The sequence below is a fragment of the Pseudorca crassidens genome, chromosome 12 (genome assembly GCF_039906515.1).
Source record: "Pseudorca crassidens isolate mPseCra1 chromosome 12, mPseCra1.hap1, whole genome shotgun sequence".
NCBI lineage: Eukaryota > Metazoa > Chordata > Mammalia > Artiodactyla > Delphinidae > Pseudorca > Pseudorca crassidens.
Window position 1 is genome coordinate 32,724,716 of NC_090307.1, and position 25,999 is coordinate 32,750,714.

General features: G+C 51.6%; 1 protein-coding gene across 1 annotated transcript; it reads right to left on the reverse strand.

The window, feature by feature from the left end:
• Window positions 1-8,755: 8,755 nt before the first annotated feature.
• LOC137204035 (protein starmaker-like) lies at window positions 8,756-25,712 on the reverse strand. The gene is made up of 7 exons (XM_067701372.1): window positions 25,613-25,712; window positions 24,430-24,522; window positions 20,484-20,576; window positions 16,550-16,642; window positions 11,338-11,430; window positions 9,144-9,236; window positions 8,756-8,820 (listed from the first exon to the last, which is right to left on the reverse strand). The coding sequence occupies exons 1-7, from the start codon at window positions 25,710-25,712 to the stop codon at window positions 8,756-8,758; spliced, it is 630 nt and encodes a 209-aa protein (XP_067557473.1).
• Between the last annotated feature and the right edge of the window lie 287 nt (window positions 25,713-25,999).

Below are 25,999 nucleotides of genomic sequence, written 5' to 3' on the forward strand. Positions count from 1 at the left end.
CACACGATCGCAATCACCTTCGCACTCACCATCTCTTTCCCCATCATGCTCACCAACTGACTCACCATCGCACTCACCATCACACGCATTTTGGCACTAACAATCGCTTTTACAATCGCACTCACCATCGCTCTCAAGATCGCTCCCAATATCACTCTCGGCATCGCACTCTCCATCGCATGCACCCTGGCATGCACCATCACACGGACAGTTGCACGCAGCTTCACTCTCACAATCACACTCACCATCACTCTCACAATCACCGTCATCATCGCACTCACCATCGCTCTCACCATTGCTCTCACCTTTGTTCTCACCATTGCTTTCACCATCGCACTCCACGTCTCACTCACTATGGCTCTCATCATCGGTCTCACCATCGCCCTCAACATCACACTGACCATCGCACACACTATCGCACTCATCATCACTCTCACCATCGCACTCTCCGTTGCTCTCACCATCGCACTCACCATCGAACACACCATAGCTCTCAGCATCACACTCACCATCGCAGTCACCATCGCACTCAGCATCACACGGAACATTGCACGCAACATTGATGTCACCCTCACAATCACCATCACTCTAGCTATCGCTCTCACCATCGGACTGATCATTACACCCTCCATCGCTCTCACCATCGCTCTCAACATTGCACTCACCATCGCTCTCACCATAGCACTCACCTTTGCACTCAACATCTCTTCGCTCTCACCATCACACACACCATCTTACTCACCATTAAATGGACAATCGCACGGAGCATCACTGTCACCGTTGCACTCACGATACTCTCACCATTGTTCTCACCATCGCACTCATCATCACCCTCGCCATCGTACTCACCATCGCTCTCACAATCGTACTTATCGCACTCATCAGCTCTCTCACTGTGGCAGTCACCATAACTCTCGTTGTCGCTCTCCCCATCGCACTCACCCTCGCAGTCACCATTGCTCTCACCCTCGCACTCAACATCACATTCGCCATCACACTCACCATCGCTCTCAACATTGCTCTCAACAACGTATTCACCCTCGCAGTCACCATCGATCTCACCATCGCACTAACCATTGTTCTCACAATTGCACTCATCATCGCTCTCACCATCGCACTAAACTTTGCTCTCAACATCTCTCTCACCATCACACTCATCATCGCACTCATCATCACATGGAGCATCACTCGCAGCCTCGCTATCTCCAACACACTCACCATGACTCTCATCATTGCTCTCATAATTGCACTCATCATCGCTCTCACCACCACTCTCACCATTGCTCTCCCGATCGCACTCACCATCGGTCTCAACGTCGCACTCACCATCGCACGCGCCATTGCTCTATCACATACACCATCGCACTCACCATCACATGCACCATCCCATTCACCATCGCACTCACCATCGCTCTCAAGATCTCCCTCACCATCGCACACACCTTTGCAATCACAATCACTTTCAACATCGTTCTCACTATCACTGTCAGCATTGCACTGCCTATCGCACTCTCCATTGCTCTCACCACCACAGACACCATCGCACACTCCATTGCACTCACCGTCTCACTCACCATCACTCTCACGATAGCACTCACCATCGCTCTCACCATCACACACAGCATCTCACTCACCATTAAATGGACCATCGCACGCAGCATCACTGTCACCGTCGCACTCACCATAGCTCTCACCATTGTTCTCACCATCGCACTCATCATCGCACTCGCCATCGCACTCACCATCACTCTCACAATCTTACTCATCGCACTCATCAGCTCTCTCACTGTGGCAGTCACCATAACTCTCATTATTGCTCTCCCCATCGCACTCACCCTCGCACTCACCATCGCTCTCACCCTCGCACTCACCATCACATTCGCCATCGCACTCACCATCACTCCCACCATCGCACTCAAAATCGCTCTCACCGTCACACACAGCATAGCACTCACCATCGCTCTCACCATCGCCTCACCATCGCTCTCATCATCACTCTCACCATCGTTCTCACCATCGCACTCGCCATCGCTCTCACCATCGCTCTCACCAACGCATTCACCCTCGGAGTCACCATCGTTCTCACCATTGCACTAACTATTGTCCTCACAATTGCACTCATCATCGCTCTCACCATCGCTCTAAACTTCGCTCTCAACATCTCTCTCACCATCACACTATCACTGCACTCATCATCACACGGAGCATCGTTCGCAGCCTCGCTATCTCCATCACACTCACCATGACTCTCATCATTGCTCTCATAATTGCACTCATCATCGCAGTCACCACCACTCTCACCATTGCTCTCATGATCGCACTCACCATCGCTCTCACCATCGGTCTCAATGTCGCAATAACCATCGCATGTGCCATTGCTCTTACCATCACGCACACCATCGCACTCACCATCACATGCACCATCCCACTCACCATCGCACTCACCATTGCTCTCAAGATCTCTCTCACCATCACACAAACCTTTGCAATCACAATCACTTTCAACATCGCCCTCACTATCACTGTCAGCATCGCACTGCCTATCGCACTCCCCATCGCTCTCACCATCACACACACCATCGTACGCTCCATCGCACTCACCATCTCACTTACCATCACTCTCACGATAGCACTCACCATCTCTCTCACCATCACCCTCAACATCGCACTCACCATCGCACTTACCATTGCACTTACCATCGCTCTCACCATCACTCTCACCATCACACTCAACATCGCTCTCACCATCACCCTCACCATCGTTCTCACCATCGCACATGCCATCGCACTCACCATCACTCTCACCATCGCTCCCACCATCACACTCAAAATTGCACTCACTGTCGCTCTCAAGACCACTCTCAAGATCACACTTGGCATTGCACTGTCCATTGCATGCACTGTGTCATGCACCATCACGTGGACCATCGAAAGCAGCATCGCTCTCACCCTCGGACTCACATCGCTCTCACCATCACACTCATAATCGTACACACCATCGCTCTCACCATCACCGTCGCTCTCACCATCACTCTCATCATCACACTCACCATTGCTCTCACCATCGCACTTACCATCTTCTCACCATAAGACTCACAGTCACACTCACAATCGCACACACCTTTGCACTCACATTCGCTTTCACCATCACTCTCACCATTGCACTCCCCATTGCACTCACCATAGCATGCACTGGGGCACACACTGTCACGTGCTCCATCACACGCTCTAACACTCTCACCATCGCTCTCAACATCGCACTCACCATGTCTGTCACCATGGTTCTCACCATCACACTCTCCATCATACTCACAATCGCTCTCAAAATTGCTCTCACCATCGCACTCAGCCAAGCACTCTCCATCGCATGCACCATCACACGCGCTTTCGCTCTCATGCTCACTCTCACCGTCCCAATCACTGTCGCACCCACCATCATGTGCACTGCCGTATCACACTCATCACTGCACTCACCACTGCACTCACCGTTACTCTCAGCATCACTCTAACCATCACACTTATCCTCGCTCTCACCATCGGTCTCACCATGGCGCTCACCAAAGCTCGCAGCATGGCACGCACCAACGTACTCACCATCGTACTCACCATCGTACTCACCATCACTCTCACCATCGCTCTCACCATCACTCTCACCCTCACGATCACTCTCACCCTCGCACACAACATCACACTCGCCATCGCACTCAACATTGCTCTCACCATCGCACTCAACATTGCTCTCATGATCGCTCTCACCATCGCACCCAGCAAATCACTCACCATCACTCTCACCATCGCCTCACCATCGCTCTCATCATCACTCTCACCATCGCTCTCACCAATGCACTCACCCTCGCAGTCACCATCGATCTCACCATCGCACTCACCATTGCTCTCACACTCGCACTCATCATCGCTCTCAGCATCGCACTCACGATCGCTTTCACGATTGTTCCTATCATCGCGCTCAGCATGGCATTCTGTATTGCACGCAACATTGCAGGCACCATTGGTCTCACCCTCACACTATCCGTCGCACTCAACTTTGCTCTCACTGTCGCACTCACCGTTGCACTCACTGTCTCACAAACTGTCGCATGCACCATGGCCCACATTTTTGCACGTAACATCGCACGCACTATCACTCTCAGCATTGCATCGAACATTGCACTCACCATCACTCTCACCATCACACTCATCATCCCTCGCACCATCGCATGCACCATCGGTCTCACCATCACACTCAACATCGGTCTCACCATCACACTCAGCATCGCTCTCACCATCACACTCACCATCGCTCTCAACATCGCACTCACTGTTGAATTCACCATGGCTCTCACTATTGCAGCCACCATCTCACTCACCATCGCTCTCACCATCACAATCACCATAGCACTCATCATCACACTCTAGATCACTCTAACCATCAAACTCAGCATCGCAACTCCATCGAACGAACCATCGCACACACCATGGCTCTCACCCTTGCACTCACTGTCGCACTCAACATTGTTCTCATGGTTGCACTACACATTGAACTCACCATCGCACACACTGTTGTATGCAGAGTGGCACACACTGTAGCGTGCACCGTCACAGGCACTATCTGTTTCACCATAGCACTGAACATCACACTCACCATCACTCTCTCCAACACACTCACGATAGCTGACACCATCACACTCAGCATCGCACTCATCATTGCACTCACAGTTGCTTTCACCATCTCTCTCACCATCTCACTCAGCATCACAGTCTCCATCGCACACACCCTCACCCACACCTTCGAATTCACAATCGCTTTCACCATCACTCTCATCATCGCTGTCACCATCGCACTAACCATCGCACTTTCCATTGCTCTAACGATTGCATACACAATCGTGCACACCATCGCACTCACCTTCACACTCACCATCTCTTTCCCCATCATGCTCACCATCTGACTCACCATCGCACTCATCATCACATGCACTTTGGCACTAACAATCGCTTTTACAATCGCACTCACCATCGCTCTCAAGATCACGCCCAATATCACTCTCGGCATCGCACTCTCCATCGCATGCACCCTGGCATGCACCATCACACGGACAGTTGCACACAGCTTCACTCTCACAATCACACTCACCATCACACTCACAATCAACGTCATCATCGCACCCTCCATCGCTCTCACCATCGCTCTCAACATTGCACTCACCATCGCTCTCACCATAGCACTCACCTTTGCACTCATCATCGCTCTCATCATCGCTTCGCTCTCACCATCACACACACCATCTCACTCACCATTAAATGGACCATCTCACGCAGCATCACTGTCACCGTTGCACTCATGATACTCTCACCATTGTTCTCACCATCGCACTCATCATCATCCTCGCCATCGCACTCACCATCACTCTCACAATCGTACTTATCGCACTCATCAGCTCTCTCACTGTGGCAGTCACCATCACTCTCGATATCGCTCTCCCCATCGCACTCACGCTCGCAGTCACCATCGCTCTCACCCTCGAACTCAACATCACATTCGCCATCACACTCACCATCGCTCTCAACATCGCTCTCAACAACGCATTCACCCTCGCAGTCACCATCGATCTCACCTTCGCACTAACCGTTGTTCTCACAATTGCACTCATCATCGCTCTCACCATTGCACTGAACTTCGCTCTCAACATCTCTCTCACCATCACACTCACCATCGCATTCACCATCGCACTTACCATTGCACTTACCATCGCTCTCACCATCACTCTCACCATCACACTCAACATCGCTCTCACCATCACCCTCACCATCGTTCTCACCATCGCACATGCCATCGCACTCACCATCACTCTCACCGTCGTTCCCACCATGACACTCAAAATTGCACTCACTATCGATCTCAAGACCACTCTCAAGATCACACTTGGCATTGCACTGTCCATTGCATGCAGCGTGTCACGCACCATCACATGGACCATCGAAAGCAGCATCGCTCTCACCCTCGGACTCACATCGCTCTCACCATCACACTCATAATCGTACAAACCATCGCTCTCACCATCACCATCACTGTCGCTCTCATCATCACTCTCATCATCACACTCACCATTGCTCTCACCATCGCACTTACCATCTTCTCACCATAAGACTCACAGTCACACTCACAATCGCACACACCTTTGCACTCACATTCGCTTTCACCATCACTCTCACCATTGCACTCCCCATTGCACTCACCATAGCACTCACCATAGCATGCACTGGGGCACACACTGTCACGTGCTCCATCACACGCTCTAACACTCTCACCATCGCTCTCAACATCGCACTCACCATGTCTGTCACCATGGTTCTCACCATCACACTCTCCATCATACTCACAATCGCTCTCAAAATTGCTCTCACCATCGCACTCAGCCAAGCACTCTCCATCGCATGCACCATCACACGCGCTTTCGCTCTCATGCTCACTCTCACCATCCCAATCACTGTCGCACCCACCATCATTTGCACTGCCGTATCACACTCACCACTGCACTCACCACTGCACTCACCGTTACTCTCAGCATCACTCTAACCATCACACTTATCCTCGCTCTCACCATCGGTCTCACCATGGCGCTCACCAAAGCTCGCAGCATGGCACGCACCAACGTACTCACCATCGTACTCACCATCACTCTCACCATCGCTCTCACCATCACTCTCACCCTCACACTCACGATCACTCTCACCCTCGCACACAACATCACACTCGCCATCGCACTCAACATTGCTCTCACCATCGCACTCAACATTGCTCTCATGATCGCTCTCACCATCGCACCCAGCAAATCACTCACCATCACTCTCACCATCGCCTCACCATCGCTCTCATCATCACTCTCACCATCGCTCTCACCAATGCACTCACCCTCGCAGTCACCATCGATCTCACCATCGCACTCACCATTGCTCTCACACTCGCACTCACGATCGCTTTCACGATTGTTCCTATCATCGCGCTCAACATGGCATTCTGTATTGCAGGCAACATCGCAGGCACCATTGGTCTCACCCTCACACTATCCATCGCACTCAACTTTGCTCTCACTGTCGCACTCACCGTTGCATTCACTGTCTCACAAACTGTCGCATGCACCATGGCCCACATTGTTGCACGTAACATCGCACGCACTATCACTCTCAGCATTGCATCGAACATTGCACTCACCATCACTCTCACCATCACACTCATCATCCCTCGCACCATCGCATGCACCATCGGTCTCACCATCACACTCAGCATCGCTCTCACCATCGTACTCACCATCGCTCTCACCATCACACTCACCATCGCTCTCAACATCGCACTCATTGTTGAATTCACCATGGCTCTCACTATTGCACCCACCATCTCACTCACCATCGCTCTCACCATCACAATCACCATCGCACTCATCATCACACTCTAGATCGCTCTAACCATCAAACTCAGCATCGCAACTCCATCGAACGAACCATCGCACACACCATGGCTCTCACCCTTGCACTCACTGTCGCACTCAACATTGTTCTCATGGTTGCACTACACATTGAACTCACCATTGCACACACTGTTGTACGCACAGTGGCACACACTGTCGCGTGCACCGTCACACGCACTATCTCTCTCACCATAGCACTGAACATCACACTCACCATCACTCTCTCCAACACACTCACGATAGCTGGCACCATCGCATGCACCATCGCACTCAGCATCGCACTCAGCATTGCACTCACAATTGCTTTCACCATCTCTCTCACCATCTCACTCAGCATCCCAGTCTCCATCGCACACACCCTCACCCACACCTTCGAATTCACAATCGCTTTCACCATCACTCTCATCATCGCTGTCACCATCGCACTAACCATCGCACTTTCCATTGCTCTAACGATTGCATGCACAATCGTGCACACCATCGCACTCACCTTCACACTCACCATCTCTTTCCCCATCATGCTCACCATCTGACTCACCATCGCACTCACCATCACACGTACTTTGGCACTAACAATCGCTTTTACAATCGCACTCACCATCGCTCTCAAGATCGCGCCCAATATCACTCTCGGCATCGCACTCTCCATCGCATGCACCCTGGCATGCACCATCACACGGACAGTTCCACGCAGCTTCACTCTCACAATCACACTCACCATCACTCTCACAATCACCGTCATCATCGCACTCACCATCGTTCTCACCATTGCTCTCACCTTTGTTCTCACCATTGCTTTCACCATCGCACTCCACGTCTCACTCACTATGGCTCTCATCATCGCTCTCACCATCGCCCTCAACATCACACTGACCATCGCACACACTATCGCACTCATCATCACTCTCACCATCGCACTCTCTGTTGCTCTCACCATCGCACTCACCATCGAACACACCATAGCTCTCAGCGTCACACTCACCATCGCAGTCACCATCACACTCAGCATCACACGGATCATTGCATGCAACATTGATGTCACCCTCACAATCACCATCACTCTAACTATCGCTCTCACCATCGGACTGATCATCGCAGCCTCCATCGCTCTCAACATTGCACTCACCATCGCTCTCACCATAGCACTCACCATTGCACTCATCATTGCAATCATCTTCGCTTCACTCTGACCATCACACACACCATCTCACTCACCATTAAATGGACCATCGCACGCAGCATTACTCACCGTCGCACTCACCATAGCTCTCACCTTTGTTCTCACCATCTCACTCATCATCGCCCTCGCCATCGCACCCACCATCACTCTCACAATCGTACTCATCGCACTCATCTGCTCTCTCAATGTGGCAGTCACCATCACTCTCATTATCGCTCTCCCCATCGCACTCACCCTCACACTCACCATCGCTCTCACCCTCACACTCACCATCACATTCACCATCGCACTCACCATCACTCCCACCATCGCACTCAAAATCGCTCTCACCGTCACACACAGCATAGCACTCACCATCGCACTCACCATCGCCTCACCATCGCTCTCATCATCACTCTCACCATCGTTCTCAACATCGCACTCACCTTCGATCTCACCATCGCTCTCACCAACGCATTCACCCTCGGAGTCACCATCGATTTCACCATCGCACTCACCATTGCTCTCACACTTGCACTCATGATCGCTCTCACCATTGCACTCAAGATCGCTTTCACGATTCTTCCTATCATCGCGTTCAGCATGGCATTCTGTATTGCACGCAACATCGCAGGCACCATTGGTCTCACCCTCACACTATCCGTCGCACTCAACTTTGCTCTCACTGTCGCACTCACCGTTGCACTCACTGTCTCACAAACTGTCGCATGCACCATGGCCCACATTTTTGCATGTAACATCGCACGCACTATCACTCTCAACATTGCATCGAACATTGCACTCACCATCACTCTCACCATCACACTCATCATCCCTCGCACCATCGCATGCACCATCGGTCTCACCATCACACTCAGCATCGCTCTCACCATCGTACTCACCATCGCTCTCACCATCACATACACCATCGCTCTCAACATTGCACTCACAGTTGAATTCACCATGGTTCTCACTGTTGCACCCACCATCTCACTCACCATCGCTCTCACCATCACAATCACCATCGCACTCATCATCACACTCTAGATCGCTCTAACCATCAAACTCAGCATCGCAACTCCATCGAACGAACCATCGCACACACCATGGCTCTCACCCTTGCACTCACTGTCGCACTCAACATTGTCCTCATGGTTGCACTACACATTGAACTCACCATTGCACACACTGTTGTACGCACAGTGGCACACACTGTCGCGTGCACCGTCACACGCACTATCTGTTTCACCATAGCACTGAACATCACACTCACCATCACTCTCTCCAACACACTCACGATAGCTGGCACCATCACACTCAGCATCGCACTCATCATTGCACTCACAATTGCTTTCACCATCTCTCTCACCATCTCACTCAGCATCCCATTCTCCATCGCACACACCCTCACCCACACCTTCGAATTCACAATCGCTTTCACCATCACTCTCATCATCGCTGTCACCATCGCACTAACCATCGCACTTTCCATTGCTCTAACGATTGCATGCACAATCGTGCACACCATCGCACTCACCTTCACACTCACCATCTCTTTCCCCATCATGCTCACCAACTGACTCACCATCGCACTCACCATCACACGCATTTTGGCACTAACAATCGCTTTTACAATCGCACTCACCATCGCTCTCAAGATCGCTCCCAATATCACTCTCGGCATCGCACTCTCCATCGCATGCACCCTGGCATGCACCATCACACGGACAGTTGCACGCAGCTTCACTCTCACAATCACACTCACCATCACTCTCACAATCACCGTCATCATCGCACTCACCATCGCTCTCACCATTGCTCTCACCTTTGTTCTCACCATTGCCTTCACCATCGCACTCCACGTCTCACTCACTATGGCTCTCATCATCGGTCTCACCATCGCCCTCAACATCACACTGACCATCGCACACACTATCGCACTCATCATCACTCTCACCATCGCACTCTCCGTTGCTCTCACCATCGCACTCACCATCGAACACACCATAGCTCTCAGCATCACACTCACCATCGCAGTCACCATCGCACTCAGCATCACACGGATCATTGCACGCAACATTGATGTCACCCTCACAATCACCATCACTCTCACTATCGCTCTCACCATCGGAGTGATCATCGCACCCTCCATCGCTCTCACCATCGCTCTCACCATAGCACTCACCATTGCACTCATCATTGCTCTCATCATCGCTTCACTCTGACCATCACACACACCATCTCACTCAGCATTAAATGGACCATCGCACGCAGCATCACTCACCGTCGCACTCACCATAGCTCTCACCATTGTTCTCACCATCTCACTCATCATCGCCCTTGCCATCGCACCCACCATCACTCTCACAATCGTACTCATCGCACTCATCAGCTCTCTCACTGTGGCAGTCACCATCACTCTCATTATCGCTCTCCCCATCGCACTCACCCTCACACTCACCATCGCTCTCACGCTCGCACTCACCATCACATTCACCATCGCACTCACCATCGCTCCCACCATCGCACTCAAAATCGCTCTCACCGTCACACACAACATAGCACTCACCATCGCACTCACCATCGCCTCACCATCGCTCTCATCATCACTCTCACCATCGTTCTCAACATCGCACTCACCTTCGCTCTCACCATCGCTCTCACCAACGCATTCACCCTCGGAGTCACCATCGATTTTACCATCGCACTCACCATTGCTCTCACACTTGCACTCATCATCGCTCTCACCATTGCACTCACGATTGCTTTCACGATTCTTCATATCATCGCGTTCAGCATGGCATTCTGTATTGCACGCAACATCGCAGGCACCATTGGTCTCACCCTCACACTATCCGTCGCACTCAACTTTGCTGTCACTGTCGCACTCACCGTTGCACTCACTGTCTCACAAACTGTCGCATGCACCATGGCCCACATTTTTGCATGTAACATCGCACGCACTATCACTCTCAGCATTGCATCGAACATTGCACTCACCATCACTCTCACCATCACACTCATCATCCCTCGCACCATCGTACTCACCATCGCTCTCACCATCACATACACCATCGCTCTCAACATCGCACTCACTGTTGAATTCACCATGGTTCTCACTATTGCACCCACCATCTCACTCACCATCGCTCTCACCATCACAATCACCATCGCACTCATCATCACACTCTAGATCGCTCTAACCATCAAACTCAGCATCGCAACTCCATCGAACGAACCATCGCACACACCATGGCTCTCACCCTTGCACTCACTGTCGCACTCAACATTGTTCTCATGGTTGCACTACACATTGAACTCACCATTGCACACTGTTGTACGCACAGTGGCACACACTGTCGCATGCACCGACACACGCACTATCTGTTTCACCATAGCACTGAACATCACACTCACCATCACTCTCTCCAACACACTCACGATAGCTGGCACCATCGCATGCACCATCGCACTCAGCATCGCACTTATCATTGCACTGACAATTGCGTTCACCATCTCCCTCACCATCTCACTCAGCATCCCAGTCTCCATCACACACACCCTCACCCACACCTTCGAATTCACAATCGCTTTCACCATCACTCTCATCGTCGCTGTCACCATCGCACTAACCATCGCACTTTCCATTGCTCTAACGATTGCATGCACAATCGTGCACACCATCGCACTCACCTTCACACTCACCATCTCTTTCCCCATCATGCTCACCATCTGACTCACCATCGCACTCACCATCACACGCACTTTGGCACTAACAATCGCTTTTACAATCGCACTCACCATCGCTCTCAAGATCGCTCCCAATATCACTCTCGACATCGCACTCTCCATCGCATGCACCCTGGCGTGCACCATCAAACGGACAGTTCCACGCAGCTTCACTCTCACAATCACACTCACCATCACTCTCACAATCACCGTCATCATCGCACCCTCCATCGCTCTCAACATTGCACTCACCATCGCTCTCACCATAGCACTCACCTTTGCACTCATCATCACTCTCATCATCGCTTCACTCTCACCATCACACACACCATCTCACTCACCATTAAATGGACCATCGCACGCAGCATCACTGTCACCGTTGCACCCACGATACTCTCACCATTGTTCTCACCATCGCACTCATCATCATCCTCGCCATCGCACTCACCATCACTCTCACAATCGTACTTATCGCACTCAACAGATCTCTCACTGTGGCAGTCACCATCACTCTCGATATCGCTCTCCCCATCGCACTCACGCTCGCAGTCACCATCGCTCTCACCCTCGCACTCAACATCACATTCGCCATCACATTCACCATCGCTCTCAACATCGCTCTCAACAACGCATTCACCCTCGCAGTCACCATCAATCTCTCCATCGCACTAACCATTGTTCTCACAATTGCACTCATCATCGCTCTCACCATTGCACTAAACTTCGCTCTCAACATCTCTCTCAAGATCACACTCACCATCGCATTCACCATCGCACTTACCATTGAACTTACCATCGCTCTCACCATCACTCTCACCATCACACTCAACATCGCTCTCACCATCACCCTCACCATCGTTCTCACCATCGCACATGCCATCGCACTCACCATCACTCTCACCGTCGTTCCCACCATGACACTCAAAATTGCACTCACTGTCGCTCTCAAGACCACTCTCAAGATCACAATTGGCATTGCACTGTCCATTGCATGCAGCGTGTCACGCACCATCATATCGACCATCGAAAGCAGCATCGCTCTCACCCTCGGACTCACATCGCTCTCACCATCACACTCATAATCGTACACACCATCGCTCTCACCATCACCGTCGCTCTCACCATCACTCTCATCATCACACTCACCATTGCTCTCACCATCGCACTTACCATCTTCTCACCATAAGACTCACAGTCACACTCACAATCGCACACACCTTTGCACTCACATTCGCTTTCACCATCACTCTCACCATTGCACTCCCCATTGCACTCACCATAGCACTCACCATAGCATGCACTGAGGCACACACTGTCACGTGCTCCATCACACGCTCTAACACTCTCACCATCGCTCTCAACATCGCACTCACCATGTCTGTCACCATGGTTCTCACCATCACACTCTCCATCATACTCACAATCGCTCTCAAAATTGCTCTCACCATCGCACTCAGCCAAGCACTCTCCATCGCATGCACCATCACACGCGCTTTCGCTCTCATGCTCACTCTCACCGTCCCAATCACTGTCGCACCCACCATCATGTGCACTGCCGTATCACACTCATCACTGCACTCACCACTGCACTCACCGTTACTCTCAGCATCACTCTAACCATCACACTTATCCTCGCTCTCACCATCGGTCTCACCATGGCGCTCACCAAAGCTCGCAGCATGGCACGCACCAACGTACTCACCATCGTACTCACCATCAGTCTCACCATCGCTCTCACCATCACTCTCACCCTCACACTCACGATCACTCTCACCCTCGCACACAACATCACACTTGCCATCGCACTCAACATTGCTCTCACCATCGCACTCAACATTGCTCTCATGATCGCTCTCACCATCGCACCCAGCAAATCACTCACCATCACTCTCACCATCACCTCACCATCGCTCTCATCATCACTCTCACCATCGCTCTCACCAATGCACTCACCCTCGCAGTCACCATCGATCTCACCATCGCACTCACCATTGCTCTCACACTCGCACTCATCATCGCTCTCAGCATCGCACTCACGATCGCTTTCACGATTGTTCCTATCATCGCGCTCAGCATGGCATTCTGTATTGCACGCAACATCGCAGGCACCATTGGTCTCACCCTCACACCATCCATCGCACTCAACTTTGCTCTCACTGTCGCACTCACCGTTGCACTCACTGTCTCACAAACTGTCGCATGCACCATGGCCCACATTTTTGCACGTAACATCGCACGCACTATCACTCTCAGCATTGCATCGAACATTGCACTCACCATCACTCTCACCATCACACTCATCATCCCTCGCACCATCGCATGCACAATCGGTCTCACCATCACACTCAGCATCGCTCTCACCATCGTACTCACCATCGCTCTCACCATCACATACACCATCGCTCTCAACATCGCACTCACTGTTGAATTTACCATGGCTCTCACTATTGAACCCACCATCTCACTCACCATCGCTCTCACCATCACAATCACCATCGCACTCATCATCACACTCTAGATCGCTCTAACCATCAAACTCAGCATCGCAACTCCATCGAACGAACCATCGCACACACCATGGCTCTCACCGTTGCACTCACTGTCACACTCAACATTGTTCTCATGGTTGCACTACACATTGAACTCACCATTGCACACACTGTTGTACGCACAGTGGCACACACTGTCGCGTGCACCGTCACACGCACTATCTCTCTCACCATAGCACTGAACATCACACTCACCATCACTCTCTCCAACACACTCACGATAGCTGGCACCATCGCATGCACCATCGCACTCAGCATCGCACTCAGCATTGCACTCACAATTGCTTTCACCATCTCTCTCACCATCTCACTCAGCATCCCAGTCTCCATCGCACACATCCTCACCCACACCTTCGAATTCACAATCGCTTTCACCATCACTCTCATCATCGCTGTCACCATCGCCCTTTCCATTGCTCTAACGATTGCATGCACAATCGTGCACACCATCGCACTCACCTTCACACTCACCATCTCTTTCCCCATCATGCTCACCATCTGACTCACCATCGCACTCACCATCACACGCACTTTGGCACTAACAATCGCTTTTACAATCGCACTCACCATCGCTCTCAAGATCGCTCCCAATATCACTCTCGGCATCGCACTCTCCATCGCATGCACCCTGGCATGCACCATCACACGGACAGTTGCACGCAGCTTCACTCTCACAATCACACTCAACATCACTCTCACAATCACCGTCATCATCGCACTCACCATCGTTCTCACCATTGCTTTCACCTTTGTTCTCACCATTGCTTTCACCATCGCACTCCACGTCTCACTCACTATGGCTCTCATCATCGCTCTCACCATCGCCCTCAACATCACACTGACCATCGCACACACTATCGCACTCATCATCACTCTCACCATCGCACTCTCCGTTGCTCTCACCATCGCACTCACCATCGAACACACCATAGCTCTCAGCGTCACACTCACCATCGCAGTCACCATCACACTCAGCATCACACGGATCATTGCACGCAACATTGATGTCACCCTCACAATCACCATCACTCTAACTATCGCTCTCACCATCGGACTGATCATCGCAGCCTCCATCGCTCTCAACATTGCACTCACCATCGCTCTCACCAGAGCACTCACCATTGCACTCATCATTGCTCTCATCTTCGCTTCACTCTGACCATCACACACACCATCTCACTCACCATTAAATGGACCATCGCACGCAGCATCACTCACCGTCGCACTCACCATAGCTCTCACCATTGTTCTCACCATCTCACTCATCATCGCCCTCGCCATCGCACCCACCATCACTCTCACAATCGTACTCATCGCACTCATCAGCTCTCTCAATGTGGCCATCACCATCACTCTCATTATCGCTCTCCCCATCGCACTCACCCTCACACTCACCATCGCTCTCACCCTCGCACTCACCATCACATTCACCATCGCACTCACCATCGCTCCCACCATCGCACTCAAAATCGCTCTCACCGTCACACACAGCATAGCACTCACCATCGCACTCACCATCGCCTCACCATCGCTCTCATCATCACTCTCACCATCGTTCTCAACATCGCACTCACCTTCGCTCTCACCATCGCTCTCACCAACGCATTCACCCTCGGAGTCACGATCGATTTCACCATCGCACTCACCATTGCTCTCACACTTGCACTCATCATCGCTCTCACCATTGCACTCAAGATCGCTTTCACGATTCTTCCTATCATCGCGTTCAGCATGGCATTCTGTATTGCACGCAACATCGCAGGCACCATTGGTGTCACCCTCACACTATCCGTCGCACTCAACTTTGCTCTCACTGTCGCACTCACCGTTGCACTCACTGTCTGACAAACTGTCGCATGCACCATGGCCCACATTTTTGCATGTAACATCGCACGCACTATCACTCTCAGCATTGCATCGAACATTGCACTCACCATCACTCTCACCATCACACTCATCATCCCTCACACCATCGCATGCACCATCGGTCTCACCATCACACTCAGCATCGCTCTCACCATCGTACTCACCATCGCTCTCACCATCACATACACCATCGCTCTCAACATTGCACTCACTGTTGAATTCACCATGGTTCTCACTATTGCACACACCATCTCACTCACCATCGCTCTCACCATCACAATCACCATCGCACTCATCATCACACTCTAGATCGCTCTAACCATCAAACTCAGCATCGCAACTCCATCGAACGAACCATCGCACACACCATGGCTCTCACCCTTGCACTCACTGTCGCACTCAACATTGTTCTCATGGTTGCACTACACATTGAACTCACCATTGCACACACTGTTGTACGCACAGTGGCACACACTGTCGCATGCACCGTCACACGCACTATCTCTTTCACCATAGCACTGAACATCACACTCACCATCACTCTCTCCAACACACTCACGATAGCTGGCACCATCGCATGCACCATCGCACTCAGCATCGCACTCATCATTGCACTGACAATTGCTTTCACCATCTCCCTCACCATCTCACTCAGCATCCCAGTCTCCATCGCACACACCCTCACCCACACCTTCGAATTCACAATCGCTTTCACCATCACTCTCATCGTCGCTGTCACCATCGCACTAACCATCGCACTTTCCATTGCTCTAACGATTGCATGCACAATCGTGCACACCATCGCACTCACCTTCACACTCACCATCTCTTTCCCCATCATGCTCACCATCTGACTCACCATCGCACTCACCATCACACGCACTTTGGCACTAACAATCGCTTTTACAATCGCACTCACCATCGCTCTCAAGATCGCTCCCAATATCACTCTCGGCATCGCACTCTCCATCGCATGCACCCTGGCGTGCACCATCAAACGGACAGTTGCACGCAGCTTCACTCTCACAATCACACTCACCATCACTCTCACAATCACCGTCATCATCGCACCCTCCATCGCTCTCACCATCGCTCTCAACATTGCACTCACCATCGCTCTCACCATAGCACTCACCTTTGCACTCATCATCGCTCTCATCATCGCTTCGCTCTCACCATCACACACACCATCTCACTCACCATTAAATGGACCATCGCACGCAGCATCACTGTCACCGTTGCACCCACGATACTCTCACCATTGTTCTCACCATCGCACTCATCATCATCCTCGCCATCGCACTCACCATCACTCTCACAATCGTACTTATCGCACACAACAGATCTCTCACTGTGGCAGTCACCATCACTCTCGATATCGCTCTCCCCATCGCACTCATGCTCGCAGTCACCATCGTTCTCACCCTCGAACTCAACATCACATTCGCCATCACACTCACCATCGCTCTCATCATCGCTCTCAACAACGCATTCACCCTCGCAGTCACCATCGATCTCACCATCGCACTAACCATTGTTCTCACAATTGCACTCATCATCGCTCTCAGCATTTCACTAAACTTCGCTCTCAACATCTCTCTCACCATCACACTCACCATCGCATTCACCATCGCACTTACCATTGCACTTACCATCGCTCTCACCATCACTCTCACCATCACACTCAACATCGCTCTCACCATCACCCTCACCATCGTTCTCACCATCGCACATGCCATCGCACTCACCATCACTCTCACCGTCGTTCCCACCATGACACTCAAAATTGCACTCACTGTCGCTCTCAAGACCACTCTCAAGATCACAATTGGCATTGCACTGTCCATTGCATGCAGCGTGTCACGCACCATCACATGGACCATCGAAAGCAGCATCGTTCTCACCCTCGGACTCACATCGCTCTCACCATCACACTCATAATCGTACACACCATCGCTCTCACCATCACCATCACCGTCCCTCTCACCATCACTCTCATCATCACACTCACCATTGCTCTCACCATCGCACTTACCATCTTCTCACCATAAGACTCACAGTCACACTCACAATCGCACACACCTTTGCACTCACATTCGCTTTCACCATCACTCTCACCATTGCACTCCCCATTGCACTCACCATAGCACTCACCATAGCATGCACTGGGGCACACACTGTCACGTGCTCCATCACACGCTCTAACACTCTCACCATCGCTCTCAACATCGCACTCACCATGTCTGTCACCATGGTTCTCACCATCACACTCTCCATCATACTCACAATCGCTCTCAAAATTGCTCTCACCATCGCACTCAGCCAAGCACTCTCCATCGCATGCACCATCACACGCGCTTTCGCTCTCATGCTCACTCTCACCGTCCCAATCACCGTCGCACCCACCATCATGTGCACTGCCGTATCACACTCACCACTGCACTCACCGTTACTCTCAGCATCACTCTAACCATCACACTTATCCTCGCTCTCACCATCGGTCTCACCATGGCGCTCACCAAAGCTCGCAGCATGGCACGCACCAACGTACTCACCATCGTACTCACCATCGTACTCACCATCACTCTCACCATCGCTCTCACCATCACTCTCACCCTCACACTCACGATCACTCTCACCCTCGCACACAACATCACACTCGCCATCGCACTCAACATTGCTCTCACCATCGCACTCAACATTGCTCTCATGATCGCTCTCACCATCGCACCCAGCAAATCACTCACCATCACTCTCACCATCGCCTCACCATCGCTCTCATCATCACTCTCACCATCGCTCTCACCAATGCACTCACCCTCGCAGTCACCATCGATCTCACCATCGCACTCACCATTGCTCTCACACTCGCACTCATCATCGCTCTCACCATCGCACTCACGATCGCTTTCACGATTGTTCCTATCATCGCGCTCAGCATGGCATTCTGTATTGCAGGCAACATCGCAGGCACCATTGGTCTCACCCTCACACTATCCATCGCACTCAACTTTGCTCTCACTGTCGCACTCACCGTTGCACTCACTGTCTCACAAACTGTCGCATGCACCATGGCCCACATTTTTGCACGTAACATCGCACGCACTATCACTCTCAGCATTGCATCGAACATTGCACTCACCATCACTCTCACCATCACACTCATCATCCCTCGCACCATCGCATGCACCATCGGTCTCACCATCACACTCAGCATCGCTCTCACCATCGTACTCACCATCGCTCTCACCATCACATACACCATCGCTCTCAACATTGCACTCACTGTTGAATTCACCATGGTTCTCACTATTGCACACACCATCTCACTCATCATCGCCCTCACCATCGCACCCACCATCACTCTCACAATCGTACTCATCGCACTCATCAGCTCTCTCAATGTGGCAGTCACCATCACTCTCATTATCGCTCTCCCCATCGCACTCACCCTCACACTCACCATCGCTCTCACCCTCGCACTCACCATCACATTCACCATCGCACTCACCATCGCTCCCACCATCGCACTCAAAATCGCTCTCACCGTCACACACAGCATAGCACTCACCATCGCACTCACCATCGCCTCACCATCGCTCTCATCATCACTCTCACCATCGTTCTCAACATCGCACTCACCTTCGCTCTCACCATCGCTCTCACCAACGCATTCACCCTCGGAGTCACCATCGATTTCACCATCGCACTCACCATTGCTCTCACACTTGCACTCATCATCGCTCTCACCATTGCACTCAAGATCGCTTTCACGATTCTTCCTATCATCGCGTTCAGCATGGCATTCTGTATTGCACGCAACATCGCAGGCACCATTGGTCTCACCCTCACACTATCCGTCGCACTCAACTTTGCTGTCACTGTCGCACTCACCGTTGCACTCACTGTCTGACAAACTGTCGCATGCACCATGGCCCACATTTTTGCATGTAACATCGCACGCACTATCACTCTCAGCATTGCATCGAACATTGCACTCACCATCACTCTCACCATCACACTCATCATCCCTCACACCATCGCATGCACCATCGGTCTCACCATCACACTCAGCATCGCTCTCACCATCGTACTCACCATCGCTCTCACCATCACATACACCATCGCTCTCAACATTGCACTCACTGTTGAATTCACCATGGTTCTCACTATTGCACACACCATCTCACTCACCATCGCTCTCACCATCACAATCACCATCGCACTCATCATCACACTCTAGATCGCTCTAACCATCAAACTCAGCATCGCAACTCCATCGAACGAACCATCGCACACACCATGGCTCTCACCCTTGCACTCACTGTCGCACTCAACATTGTTCTCATGGTTGCACTACACATTGAACTCACCATTGCACACACTGTTGTACGCACAGTGGCACACACTGTCGCGTGCACCGTCACACGCACTATCTGTTTCACCATAGCAATGAACATCACACTCACCATCACTCTCTCCAACACACTCACGATAGCTGGCACCATCGCATGCACCATCGCACTCAGCATCGCACTTATCATTGCACTGACAATTGCTTTCACCATCTCCCTCACCACCTCACTCAGCATCCCAGTCTCCATCGCACACACCCTCAACCACACCTTCGAATTCACAATCGCTTTCACCATCACTCTCATCGTCGCTGTCACCATCGCACTAACCATCGCACTTTCCATTGCTCTAACGATTGCATGCACAATCGTGCACACCATCGCACTCACCTTCACACTCACCATCTCTTTCCCCATCATGCTCACCATCTGACTCACCATCGCACTCACCATCACACGCACTTTGGCACTAACAATCGCTTTTACAATCGCACTCACCATCGCTCTCAGGATCGCTCCCAATATCACTCTCGGCATCGCACTCTCCATCGCATGCACCCTGGCGTGCACCATCACACGGACAGTTGCACGCAGCTTCACTCTCACAATCACACTCACCATCACTCTCACAATCACCGTCATCATCGCACCCTCCATCGCTCTCACCATCGCTCTCAACATTGCACTCACCATCGCTCTCACCATAGCACTCACCTTTGCACTCATCATCGCTCTCATCATCGCTTCGCTCTCACCATCACACACACCATCTCACTCACCATTAAATGGACCATCGCACGCAGCATCACTGTCACCGTTGCACCCACGATACTCTCACCATTGTTCTCACCATCGCACTCATCATCATCCTCGCCATCGCACTCACCATCACTCTCACAATCGTACTTATCGCACTCAACAGATCTCTCACTGTGGCAGTCACCATCACTCTCGATATCGCTCTCCCCATCGCACTCACGCTCGCAGTCACCATCGCTCTCACCCTCGAACTCAACATCACATTCGCCATCACACTCACCATCGCTCTCAACATCGCTCTCAACAACGCATTCACCCTCGCAGTCACCATCGATCTCACCATCGCACTAACCATTGTTCTCACAATTGCACTCATCATCGCTCTCAGCATTGCACTAAACTTCGCTCTCAACATCTCTCTCACCATCACACTCACCATCGCATTCACCATCGCACTTACCATTGCACTTACCATCGCTCTCACCATCACTCTCACCATCACACTCAACATCGCTCTCACCATCACCCTCACCATCGTTCTCACCATCGCACATGCCATCGCACTCACCATCACTCTCACCGTCGTTCCCACCATGACACTCAAAATTGCACTCACTGTCGCTCTCAAGACCACTCTCAAGATCACAATTGGCATTGCACAGTCCATTGCATGCAGCGTGTCACGCACCATCACATGGACCATCGAAAGCAGCATCGCTCTCACCCTCGGACTCACATCGCTTTCACCATCACACTCATAATCGTACAAACCATCGCTCTCACCATCACCATCACCGTCCCTCTCACCATCACTCTCATCATCACACTCACCATTGCTCTCACCATCGCACTTACCATCTTCTCACCATAAGACTCACAGTCACACTCACAATCGCACACACCTTTGCACTCACATTCGCTTTCACCATCACTCTCACCATTGCACTCCCCATTGCACTCACCATAGCACTCACCATAGCATGCACTGGGGCACACACTGTCACGTGCTCCATCACACGCTCTAACACTCTCACCATCGCTCTCAACATCGCACTCACCATGTCTGTCACCATGGTTCTCACCATCACACTCTCCATCATACTCACAATCGCTCTCAAAATTGCTCTCACCATCGCACTCAGCCAAGCACTCTCCATCGCATGCACCATCACACGCGCTTTCGCTCTCATGCTCACTCTCACCGTCCCAATCACTGTCGCACCCACCATCATGTGCACTGCCGTATCACACTCATCACTGCACTCACCACTGCACTCACCGTTACTCTCAGCATCACTCTAACCATCACACTTATCCTCGCTCTCACCATCGGTCTCACCATGGCGCTCACCAAAGCTCGCAGCATGGCACGCACCAACGTACTCACCATCGTACTCACCATCGTACTCACCATCACTCTCACCATCGCTCTCACCATCACTCTCACCCTCACACTCACGATCACTCTCACCCTCGCACACAACATCACACTCGCCATCGCACTCAACATTGCTCTCACCATCGCACTCAACATTGCTCTCATGATCGCTCTCACCATCGCACCCAGCAAATCACTCACCATCACTCTCACCATCGCCTCACCATCGCTCTCATCATCACTCTCACCATCGCTCTCACCAATGCACTCACCCTCGCAGTCACCATCGATCTCACCATCGCACTCACCATTGCTCTCACACTCGCACTCATCATCGCTCTCACCATCGCACTCACGATCGCTTTCACGATTGTTCCTATCATCGCGCTCAGCATGGCATTCTGTATTGCAGGCAACATCGCAGGCACCATTGGTCTCACCCTCACACTATCCATCGCACTCAACTTTGCTCTCACTGTCGCACTCACCGTTGCACTCACTGTCTCACAAACTGTCGCATGCACCATGGCCCACATTTTTGCACGTAACATCGCACGCACTATCACTCTCAGCATTGCATCGAACATTGCACTCACCATCACTCTCACCATCACACTCATCATCCCTCGCACCATCGCATGCACCATCGGTCTCACCATCACACTCAGCATCGCTCTCACCATCGTACTCACCATCGCTCTCACCATCACATACACCATCGCTCTCAACATTGCACTCACTGTTGAATTCACCATGGTTCTCACTATTGCACACACCATCTCACTCATCATCGCCCTCACCATCGCACCCACCATCACTCTCACAATCGTACTCATCGCACTCATCAGCTCTCTCAATGTGGCAGTCACCATCACTCTCATTATCGCTCTCCCCATCGCACTCACCCTCACACTCACCATCGCTCTCACCCTCGCACTCACCATCACATTCACCATCGCACTCACCATCGCTCCCACCATCGCACTCAAAATCGCTCTCACCGTCACACACAGCATAGCACTCACCATCGCACTCACCATCGCCTCACCATCGCTCTCATCATCACTCTCACCATCGTTCTCAACATCGCACTCACCTTCGCTCTCACCATCGCTCTCACCAACGCATTCACCCTCGGAGTCACCATCGATTTCACCATCGCACTCACCATTGCTCTCACACTTGCACTCATCATCGCTCTCACCATTGCACTCAAGATCGCTTTCACGATTCTTCCTATCATCGCGTTCAGCATGGCATTCTGTATTGCACGCAACATCGCAGGCACCATTGGTGTCACCCTCACACTATCCGTCGCACTCAACTTTGCTGTCACTGTCGCACTCACCGTTGCACTCACTGTCTGACAGACTGTCGCATGCACCATGGCCCACATTTTTGCATGTAACATCGCACGCACTATCACTCTCAGCATTGCATCGAACATTGCACTCACCATCACTCTCACCATCACACTCATCATCCCTCACACCATCGCATGCACCATCGGTCTCACCATCACACTCAGCATCGCTGTCACCATCGTACTCACCATCGCTCTCACCATCACATACACCATCGCTCTCAACATTGCACTCACTGTTGAATTCACCATGGTTCTCACTATTGCACACACCATCTCACTCACCATCGCTCTCACCATCACAATCACCATCGCACTCATCATCACACTCTAGATCGCTCTAACCATCAAACTCAGCATCGCAACTCCATCGAACGAACCATCGCACACACCATGGCTCTCACCCTTGCACTCACTGTCGCACTCAACATTGTTCTCATGGTTGCACTACACATTGAACTCACCATTGCACACACTGTTGTACGCACAGTGGCACACACTGTCGCGTGCACCGTCACACGCACTATCTCTTTCACCATAGCACTGAACATCACACTCACCATCACTCTCTCCAACACACTCACGATAGCTGGCACCATCGCATGCACCATCGCACTCAGCATCGCACTCATCATTGCACTGACAATTGCTTTCACCATCTCCCTCACCATCTCACTCAGCATCCCAGTCTCCATCGCACACACCCTCACCCACACCTTCGAATTCACAATCGCTTTCACCATCACTCTCATCGTCGCTGTCACCATCGCACTAACCATCGCACTTTCCATTGCTCTAACGATTGCATGCACAATCGTGCACACCATCGCACTCACCTTCACACTCACCATCTCTTTCCCCATCATGCTCACCATCTGACTCACCATCGCACTCACCATCACACGCACTTTGGCACTAACAATCGCTTTTACAATCGCACTCACCATCGCTCTCAAGATCGCTCCCAATATCACTCTCGGCATCGCACTCTCCATCGCATGCACCCTGGCGTGCACCATCAAACGGACAGTTGCACGCAGCTTCACTCTCACAATCACACTCACCATCACTCTCACAATCACCGTCATCATCGCACCCTCCATCGCTCTCACCATCGCTCTCACCATAGCACTCACCTTTGCACTCATCATCGCTCTCATCATCGCTTCGCTCTCACCATCACACACACCATCTCACTCACCATTAAATGGACCATCGCACGCAGCATCACTGTCACCGTTGCACCCACGATACTCTCACCATTGTTCTCACCATCGCACTCATCATCATCCTCGCCATCGCACTCACCATCACTCTCACAATCGTACTTATCGCACTCAACAGATCTCTCACTGTGGCAGTCACCATCACTCTC